General features: G+C 35.2%; 2 protein-coding genes across 2 annotated transcripts; both read left to right on the plus strand.

Moving 5' to 3' along the window:
- The first annotated feature begins 583 nt into the window (after positions 1-583).
- On the plus strand, positions 584-940 carry LOC108040094. Its single transcript, XM_017117335.2, has one exon. It carries the CDS (start codon positions 647-649, stop codon positions 938-940), a length of 294 nt encoding a protein of 97 aa, XP_016972824.1. The 5' UTR covers positions 584-646.
- An 814-nt stretch (positions 941-1754) lies between these two features.
- LOC108040093 lies at positions 1755-2301 on the plus strand. The gene has a single exon (XM_017117334.2). The coding sequence runs from the start codon at positions 1795-1797 to the stop codon at positions 2197-2199; it is 405 nt and encodes a 134-aa protein (XP_016972823.1). The 5' UTR covers positions 1755-1794; the 3' UTR covers positions 2200-2301.
- The last annotated feature ends 8842 nt before the right edge of the window (positions 2302-11143 follow it).

Consider the following 11143-nt stretch of genomic DNA (forward strand, 5'->3'; position numbering starts at 1 on the left):
TTTTCGAATTATCACGGTATCTTTAAATAAGCAAAACATTTTATCTTGAAGTTCGAGAAATAATTTGACCAATCCGATCTGATCTGCCTTTTTATACCCATGGAGACATTTCCGATCTTATAAAGTATATATTCTTGATCAGCATAACGAGGAGAGTCGATCTAGCCATCTCTGCCTGTCCGTCCGTCTTCGGCTTGCCGAAGTTTGCTCCCTTTCTTGTTAAACTTGAATTACCTTTTAAACGTGTATTTAAGAATAGATTGTGAAAAAACCAAATCATACGGGTATTTTAAATCAAATTATCTTCACCTCAACCGCAATTTCTCCTGAACCAATCGACTTTTAAAAAATACGAACTACCATAGCAGATCTTCAATTTAGCGGCTATACACTGTAGTCTCTTCTCATACATTCTCTGTAGGTAAATATAAAATAATCTTGCCATCTTGGCGGTTCTGATCAAGAATATGTATATGTATATACTTTTAACATCGTTAAAAAGAAAATTCAAAGCTGTTATGAAACATTGTTAAGCCCGAAATCATTCCATCCTTGAGTTTCCCATCGAGCTAAATAGTTTTAAGCGAGATATAAATATTATGTAGGATGAGTTATATTTTTTAAGCTCCTACGATAAAGCAACAGCATGGTAAAGAAGAACTACTGGGTGCCCGCAAAGATAATCCGACCAGAAAGTGAGCTGGCCGAGAAAAATGTCAGGCACAATTCATTTACACCAACTTACGAGCAGGAGGAGCCCCAAATGGGCCTGATTCTATCGTGGCACTATGGTCGACAGTGGCTGGATGAGCGTAATTCTCATGAGAAGAAAACACAGAAAAAGATAAAGAAAGCCGCCAACTTTATTCCACCCGACTACAGCAGTTGGCTTGAGAAGCGCAGACTAAATAAGACTAGACAACAACTGATGCAGTCCTGATTAGGTTTATTTCTAATTATTGACTTGTCCTGTTTTCTAATATAAATGCTTACAAGAATTTTTTATGGATCACATCCAAAAATCTCTAAAAAATATGTTAATTGACAATGAAATATATTTTTCAGGCGTTCTATTTAAAATTTTTTTACAAATGCGTAAAATAAAAAAAAAACAACATAATATTTAATATTTTATTGCTTACATTTTACCAAAAGATTTTTCCTAGCTATCTTTGTACATATAGAATGTCGAACAGTTATATATGTCATAAAGCCTACAAAGTTTTTTTCTGGAAAATTATACAACTTAAAAGAAAAGGTAAGGTGTTCTAAAGGTATAATTGTTTTTGTGTTTGTTGAAATAACCTTTACACAACAAAAATTGCTCAGAAAATGCTCCAATCGATAAATGTCGGTTGAATTTTCCGAAATGTAAGTGCTATCAACAGTAAATGTTACGTATTCCAGTACGTAGTTATAACCTTTTTTAACCAAAATGCTAAAATTTTTCAGCCGACAACAACTATTTAAATGATCTAACTGTTGTGGAAGCCAGTGCTACCAGAAATGTCTGACTTGTGGATTGATCCATGGAGTGCTAGAACTAGCTTATAATTATTAATGCACAAGTGACAGATTAATACCATTATTAAAGTAACTTTACAATTAGTCCCTCTAAACGAACCAACCAATACAAAGACAAGAAATTGTTTTCAGTTCGCCAATGGCTTTCCTTAAATGAAGAGTTGGCCCTGACACATCAAGTAAGAGACTCCAGTCTCAGCCAGGCTCAGTCGAAAACCAGACACCACCGACACGACAACAAGTGAAAAGAGCAGACACTTACACACGAGTATGATTTCGAAAGTCAAAACCTGGAGCCGTTCGCCGCTCATTCCGGCCAGGGATCACGGGGCAGCGATCCTCCCGCCGGCAGAACGACCGGACCCCATTCCGGAGCTGTGCGAGGAGAAGCAGCCCGTTATGGGCTGGCTGCTCGGCTGGGAGTACGGCCGGAAGTGGCTGGAGAGGCGCGAGGACATCCAACGGCACCGGAACTTGGTCAGCAAGTTCGGCCGGATTCCGCCGGACTTCGGCTGGTGGCTCAACCAGCGCAGGCCGCTCTTCGTGCGCCAGCAGCGGTACCGCACCAAGGCCGGACCGCGTCCCCGGAAGCAGATCACGGCCTTCGAGGTGGCCAAGCAGAGGCGTGAAGCTCAAACCCGAAAACTTCTGGAGAGTCAGGCCAAAAATCAATAAAGCAACAATGGATTGTATTGCATGGATTATTTGACATATTTGCTGAGCTAAAAACTTCGACTAAATTGCTGAGCCAAGCTCGACACTATCACAAATATAAAATAATGTAGATCGAAGTTCAAAAATCCGTGATCCTGAATAAAACATATATTATTATATCTTAATAAATGTTCATTTATAGTTACAAATATTTTTTTACTTTAAAGGTTCATCGTTTGTTCATCTCGATTGTGGCTTAATATCTTTACTTCTTTTTTTTATAATAACCATTTCGGTACCAGGCTTTTATTAAATAAAATATTTTATTTACATTTAATCTGGAACTGAAACTGAAATTATTAGACTTTTGTTCTTAAAAGACTACTGGGATTTTAACATTGTTTTGGTTTTTAAAATTACTCATGTCAGTAGTAATAAAGTTATAAAGTATTATTGTTTTCCGATTTGAATAACTTTTAGACGCTTTGTGGACTAGATTAAAAAGAATATTATTTGTGATGTTTTTAAATGAAATGAGTAACAATAAAATATTGATAATTTTCAGTCCTGCCTTTAAACTTTCAAAAATAATATTTCTTTGGTTCATAATCAGCACTGCCAGCATCCATTCGTCGTTTTTATACCCTTGCAGAGGGTATTATAATTTTGGTCAAAAGTGTGCAACGCAGTGAAGGAGACATCTCCGACCCTATAAAGTATATATATTCTTGATCAGGATCACCTCCTGAGTTGATATATGTAGCCATGTCCGTCTGTCTGTTTCTACGCAAACTAGTCTCTCAGTTTTAAAGATATCGAATTGAAACTTTGCACACACACTTCTTTGCTTTGCACGCAGTATATAAGACGGAACGGCCGGGATCGGCCGACTATATCCTATAGCTGTCATACAACTGATTGATCGGAAATGCCATAACTTTGGTGTTTTGGCCAATCAATACGACATACTAAATTTCATAAGGATCGGCCGACTATATCCTATAGCTTTCATATAACTGAGCGATCGGAAATGTCATAACTTTGATGTTTGTAAAGTTAGGAAGTTAAGGTTTTCTATGGATTGTATTTTTGGCCAATTAATCCGACCTACCAAATTTCATAAGGATCGGCCGACTATATTCTATAGCTGCCATATAACTGAACGATTGAAAATGGCATAACTTTGGTGTTTTTAAAGTTAGGAAGTTGGGATTTTTTATGAGTATTAAGAATGCATCATATGAATAATTTTGAAGAATATAATTTACAGAGTATTCTGCAAGGGTATATCAACTTCGGCTCCGCCCGAATTTAGCTTTCCTTTCTTGTTCTAATTCAATTACATACAAAGAGTATTTTTGACCCTAGTTAATGTTCTTAGCTATCAAAAAATAATCGAAAGCATTGAACTGCAATGGCAAACCGCGTTCGTTCTCGAATTCTGTCATTCATCTTCCGACTTTCGGTTATGTCAGAAGGCTTTTATTGTTTGTTGTTATCCTACTGTTTGCAGGACAAGGTCGTCGTGTAGGCACAAAAAACAACAAAAGCGCAGCATCCCATAAACCTTCGCCTCAGTCATTTGTTTTTGAATCCGCTTCCCCTGTGGAAATGTCATGCCAGCGGAACAATGGATCATACTATACGTGAACTATGTATAGGCAATGGCCATCACAATCATCATCGTCGTTGAAGTTTTCCTTAATCGTCATCAGAGGACGGGTAAGTGAACAATTGGCCCGTGGATATTTGTGTGCGGTTGTATTATTTGCATTTCCGCCTCATTAACTTGGGCACACACATCTAACTATTCAGATCAGCTATATTATGCGTTCTTGTTGGCTTTTTAGTCTTTATTATTGTAATTCCCTTCTGGCGCGAAAACATTGCGAAAATATATTTCTTAGGGACGTGCGCTTTTGCCCACCGCGAATTGCGCAGTTAAGTTTGCCTTTTTTTAAACCGCTTTTTTTATTTCGATTTTAAGGGTTATTTGTTCGGCCTTACCAAGTTTTACCTTTTGTGACCCTTCTAATTTGGTGTGTTTTTCAGTTACGAAAACTCATTAGTGTTGATTTGATTTTAGGCCTCTTTTAATTTATGGCATTTGAAAACCGTCTGAACCTGTTCAGTTGATTCCTAACCATTATTTAAAATAACAGAATTTTAAATGTTTAAAGTATCCACGTCACAAATTTTTTGTTGATTCCATTCACATTTTGTATATTTTTGTTGAGAAACTCATTAAGTCCACTCGTCAGCTAATTTCTCCAGTACATAGTTTGTGGTCAGTCAAACAAAACTTTCCTTAGCCAATTATTCCGTTACTTATGGAACCTTACTGGGCATGTCGAGTAATTATGTTTATTAATTTTATATTTTCTTCTTACCCATTAATATCTCGCTTATTTACCCTCGTCTTGTGTATTTTCAACACCATTCTAGTTTCGTATAATTTTCCTCGGGATTTATGCCACGGAAAATATTTTCCAGCAATAACAACGAAAGAAAATGCTTCATACTGTGCTGCAGTTTTCTGCGCATAAATTAATGAAAACGAATGATAGTGATGATGATGGTTCCACAAGGAGGAGTGGAATAAACCCAGCTGAATGAAAGGGCTGGGAAATGAATGATATATCATTAAGCAAAAGGTAAGGGGAATGAACATTATAATGAAAAACCTGTGCAAAATGGGCAAAAGTAAAGTCCGTTAGTTAATCAAGTGTATTGTGTTTTATCCAAGAAATAATTCAATTGTGATAAAACTTTACATTTTGGCAAGAAAAATATAACCTTTTTTTATAGCAAAAGAAAATATATAGAAACGAAACTATTCGTATATAAAAAAATTAAATTAATACCTTAAAAATTTTGGGTTGATGTACATTATAGTTTCGTTTTACAAGCTGGGTTTCCAATGTGAATGCTTAATTTAAGTTTATTATTAAACTTAATATAATTGCTTACTTAAGTTCTTGCAAAGTTATCGTAGGTAACTTCATGCAATTTTCTTAAGGATGTCCTTATTTTACCCTACCTAAAAATGCCACTTGCTGTATTATTTAAAATAAATTATTCTTTTCAAAATGAAAATGTTTTCTGGTTTGTTTATGGACATTCATCAAGTCGCGGCTTAGTTTTACTAAACAAAAATCATATGATCACGGCCTTTGAAAAACGCCGCTGGTTTAGCGGGAAAGGTGTGGAAAAATCTAAATGTCAAACGTTTACAGTTTCCAAACGCCCAATACGGACACATTGAAAGGGTATTTTTAATTACTATTTATTTATTTTTCAATTTTTCTATTTACAAAATAGAGCCAAATTTTATATACCCCTGCAGCTTTAACAAAAATTAAATATTCTCTATTTCGATTTTTATAAATTTTAAGATTGTTCTATGGTATGTGATAAGTCGTTCCATTTTTATAAAATTATAAATCCTTAAAAATTATTATATTTTGGAGTATATGGATAAATATTAAGAAACAAAGAAGTTTTCATTTTATTTGCCTTGTACCTGATTGTTCCTATGGCAGCTGCTTAAAATACTTACCTAGTATAGTTATAATTTTATTTTCCCCTTTTACAAATTGCTCCTATGGGAGCTGTATAATATAGTAACACTACCATGCCACAGAAAGAAGACTGTTTGCAAAGTTTTATTCAAATGCCTTTAAAACTAAAGGGACTAGTGTGCGTAGAAACGGACAGATTGACAGATGGACATGGCTAGATCGACTTTCCTGGTGTTGCTGATCAAGAATATACATATATACTTTATAGGGTAGGAAACGAGCACTTCAATGCCTTGGAAACTTTCGACTGGAATTATAATACTCTCTGCAAAATTCGTTTTATTTAATTTTGGTAGTTATTTAACCTTATAAAGTAAAACATATTTTAGACCGTTATAATTAATATTTCATTATTATTTGAATGGGTAGAAACCTATGGAAAACCAATTTGTTTTCTTATTATTACTTTTTTAAGTAAAGTAAAGCAAAAGCAAAATACAAACGAGTTTTAAATAATAATAAGAAGTTTTGAGCCGGTCCAAGTGCGTTAAAATAAATTACTTCTTTTAAGTACTTGTACGATATCAGCTCGTCGGGTTAGAAATTGTTCAGAATCTCAAAAGGGGCCACATTTTAGATCTTTCTCGTATATTCCATGGGAATATCAACCGAAATAGCAATTGGATTTGTGGTCGAATGTCCGATGAAAAACCGCAAAAACTAATTACGTCGCCAAATCAGCCACGGATAAAAACAAAATGGCTGACGCCAAAAGCGGAAATGAGCTGCGTTTGTGTGTGTGTGACCACAAAACAGATGCTGATTATGAAGATAATTAATATGGCTAATTAAACAGGCAAATGCAATTCCGAAATTGCATTGCCAAGCCAAGGACCACGGAGGCGAAGGGAGTGGAGTGAGTTCGAAAAACAAGCGAAATTTCAACGGCTCCTGCCACATAAAAGCCAATTAATTATTTTTATGGCTACTCCGGACCAAGAGCCAACTCCACCAACGGAAGCCAACAGCCCAAGCCTTGCCGCTCTCTTTTTCCCTGGGCTCGGGATAATAAAAAATTATGGCCTGCGATTTGGCTCACTCGAAACGAAGCGAAAGCAACCGAAAAAGATACATAACAAAACACAGTGCGCCACTGACCAGGCCAAAACCCCAACCCAACCCCACCTCCACCTCCACCCCTCAGCCCATTGCAATGCATACTAAATCCTCGAAAAAAGTAAAATCCTGCTCTCATGCAAGGGCCAAAAAGATGGCGCCGTGCTGTGTACAAAATTGATCAGTGGATTCCCTGCCGTTTGAACTATGACGCGATATGTCATCATATTTTCTTGTTGCAGTCAAAGGGGCGAAAGGGGAGTGGCCGGGGTCGGAGACTGGATCGGGGGCGGGTGTAGGGTATAGAGGGAAGGGAAGTGAAATTCTTGCGCTCCTTGTTTGCCATGCATATTTCTCACTTTGTCAAACCTTTTGTGCACTGCGCAAGGCCGAAACGAAATTGCATTGGCACACAAAGAAATAATTTCACCAAATTTGATTATTATTTTGGAATTTTCCACTTACAATACTCATTGGGTTTGGTGAATTTCAACGGGAAATGGCATTTTTAATTCCACCCATTTTTTCTTTACTTTACCCAAGACATTGGCACTTTTATATAATTCAAAATTATCATCGAACATCCTAAAATAATATTGATTTCATCCTGTGAATTAAGACAGTTGGTTTGAAAAGTACCTGAGCAATGTTACAAAAAAGGAAAAATTAAAAAATTTATTTGTAGGTTTATTTTTTTTGTCGTAAACCAAAAATTCAAAATTTGTCTGTTTTCGGAAGTTGATGCACTATGATCAGCGCAAACAAACAGCACTTACGACACCAAGCAGTGCTTGTTACGCGCGGAGCCCAATAGGCGTAAAAACGAGATCGCGAGAAGTGAAATAGGATAACAGACTAGTTAGAAATATGTACGTACGAGACTAATAATATTTAATAATAATATATTTTGTTAGATAGTTCTTTAAAACGACTTTAATCAATTATATATTTCTCACTGTGCACAATCATTTTCCTCGTTTTCCCCTTGCCCGCTTCTATTGGTCAACTTGTATTTAACAGCTGGGCAGAGTAACATTTATTGCCTGGGCTACCGCAAAATCAATTTCGACCCCAACTTTATTTAGTCTTTGTTTTTGATTTTCAGAGGCGCCTCAAACCGCGAATGGGACTCGTTCAGGGCCAATCCCACTGCTGTGCAGATGGCCTTCTCTCCGTTCATTTTATTGGCCAAGGCGCGAGTAATGGCCGCCGCCCCTCTGCAAAAGCTCCTCTCCCCCTCGTATTTTGTGTCGTTCTGGCCGGTTTCGTTTTGGGATCGCATTTCCTTGCAATTTCTGTTTTGACTTTGTATTTTTGACTTGTCCGTAGCTTCTTTGGGTTACCAACGATTTAGGTACTTTTGGCTGTTAGTAAGTGAATAAATAGGATTCAGAATGTTTTAGGTTATCTCATAAAATAAAATTGTAGAGAGGGATACTTCAAGCAATTACAAAACACAGTTTTATTTTATTTACCTCTTTGGTTTAATTTACATAGATCTACAATTATATAATGTGATTACACGAGTTATACAAAATATAAAAATTAAACAATATGAACATTTTACCATTATCTTTAAAGATCATGAGCTATACAAAAAAGATTTTCAGAAATAAACCAACAAAAACGAGTTTTATTAAAATTTGAACATTTTTCTCTCATTTTTTTTCATTATTTTTAAAGACTCTGAGTTATTTTACTGTATTAACGGTTCAAGTAAACATTCAATTTAGTAATTTTACTACGGTATTCTATTTTGTAAATTCATTTTGCAGTTTAATTTTTAATTGTTCTTTGTATTATAATAATTATTTGTTTATTAACTATAGTGATAAAAGTAGTATAGTATAAGTAATAGTGAAAAATGTAACTTTGTAACATCATTTTGGTTTGTGGTTTGCAAGTAACTTTCATTTAGAGATGCTAAACTTGCTAAAAAAAAGGATTTTCACTGTTTAGCGGTAATTCAAAAATGTTTTTGGTAGAAAATGAACTATTTTTTGAAAGCTTATCAAAATTTGTCTTTAGTCTACTGAAAAAACTAAATTATTTCGTAACATATTAAGTACCGTTTACTGCTGCTTACAGTTAATTATAGTAATTTTCTTTAACAGAAGTCCGTAAGCCGCTTTTATAGTTTATAGTTTTATAGTTTGATAATCAACAGCACTTTTACAATTGCGCTTGACAATTCAAAAAACACATATATTTTTAAATCCCCGGATTATCTCTACGTTTCCCCATTATGGCCTCCCATTTTCTCCACAGCCAAAGCCAGTTCATTAAAAACTTCATTACCCGGAGAGGCAAACTGGGCAAATCAATTTTGATTTACTTCGAACAGCAACAGACAGACAGAACATATATCAATATGCTCGCCCCCATAGCGGTTATCCCTTACCCTATGGTTTTTCCTTATTTTCCCCTTTCGCCCGGAAAAACCCCCGAATGGAGAATCGCTTTTAGGGGGCTGATGCCAGAGCTGGAAAACGAAACGTTCCATCACCCGCGAGAGTGCTGATGATGGAAAGTGTCCCACTGTGCTGGCACAAAACAACGGCCAAATAGGAGAGAAAATAACAAAAACATCGGGGAGAGAAGATAGAAAGAAGACCAAAATACAATGGACTACATAGAATGCCTCGGAATCGAGTGAGCCGCAACAACAATAAACGCTAATAATGCTTAATCAATGTTACACTTTACAACAATAAAGAAAGAGGAACACAGAAAAAAATGAAGGGCCCCCAAAAAACATTGAGTTTAACTTCATTTGTGCCATGATTTATGGTTTTTTCATTACCGAAAAAAACCTCTTCACACCTGTGGAAAATATGTTGAGGCCAAATTAAATGTAATTGAAATCATTTGGAATCGCCAGAAGAGTATGGCATGTATTTTCTAAGCAACTAAATCGATTTTCGATTTTTTCCCCAGAGACAGCCAGGGAATTGAACGAATTGTTGAAAACAATGCGCGGAATTTGTTGCTTACAAATTGTGTTATTGCTTTTGCTGCCCGATTCATTTGCGTTGCGCATTTCAATAATCATTTATCTTATGGGATCGCTTCGACTATAAACACCAGCGGGCCAAGATCATAAATTTCCTTCATTGCCGAAATGGGCTTCATTATGGGCAGATATGAGTTTTCTTTCGAAATTTTTTCTAAGGTTTAAAATACGATATTAAGATATATTCTTAAGCAGGGAAAGTTTTAGATGTTTAATATTGAAAGCGAATATTAACAAATAGAAAGTCCAGTTCTAAATATCCATTTTAGAATACCCTAAGCCATTATGAATTTTTAAATGTTACGAAAAAAGAATAAATTAACAAGAGAGAAAGCATACTTTGTCAAGCCGAAGCTTATATACCCTAGCAGTTATTGCAAAACGACTATATTACTAAAAACAATGAAGCTATGCCAATTTTGCGATGAATTTTGGCATCGTTTCTATGCAGCTATACGATTTTGACAAAACTAAAAGCGTAATACTGATAAATAATTACTATATCTCAATGGAAAATTTCAATAAATAAAAAAACTGCAAACAATTTTTTTTTTAATTTTTGATTGTTTCTATGGGAACAATATATGTATGTATATTAATAGATATCCGATTTTAATTTAAATAAAGCCGCAATTCCACTAGTTGCCCGATTTTAATTTAATCAAAACCATAATTCTATAGTATTTAAATATTATTAAATTCCAAAGAACAATAGAAAGCAATAGAAAGTTTTGGGAAGTTTTTCCGAAGTTTGCCTCCTTTCTTGTTATTACTAATAATTATTCGATTAGAGCTTAATTTGAGGAGATATAAAGTATTAAAGTTTTAAATGTTCTTATATCATATTTTTGTATATATTAAAACAAAAAATAAATGAAAAATATGCTATTTATACCCGTTACTCGTAGAGTAAAAGGGTATATTGTATTCGTGCAAAAGTATGTAACAGCTAGAAGGAAGCGTTTCCGACCCTATAAAGTATATATATTCTTGATCAGGGTCACTAGCCGAGTCGATATAGCCATGTCCGTCTGTCCGTCTGTCTGTCCGTATGAACGCTGAGATCTCGGAAACTATAAAAGCTAGAAGATTGGAATTTTGCATGTAGATTTTAGAAGTTCCTACGCAGCGCAAGTTTGTTTCAAAATGGTGCCACGCCCCCTTTAACGCCCACAATCGCTTATATACGATTTTAAAAATTTAAATATTTCGGAAAAGTAAAAATGCAGTTTTATTGTGTTTATCAATACCTATCGAAATGTAGAAGAAATTTTTCAAATCGGACCATTCGTTAAAAAGTTATGCGTGATCAAAA

Source organism: Drosophila rhopaloa, unplaced genomic scaffold, assembly GCF_018152115.1.
Source record: "Drosophila rhopaloa isolate 14029-0021.01 unplaced genomic scaffold, ASM1815211v1 contig_155, whole genome shotgun sequence".
NCBI classification, from domain to species: Eukaryota; Metazoa; Arthropoda; class Insecta; order Diptera; family Drosophilidae; genus Drosophila; species Drosophila rhopaloa.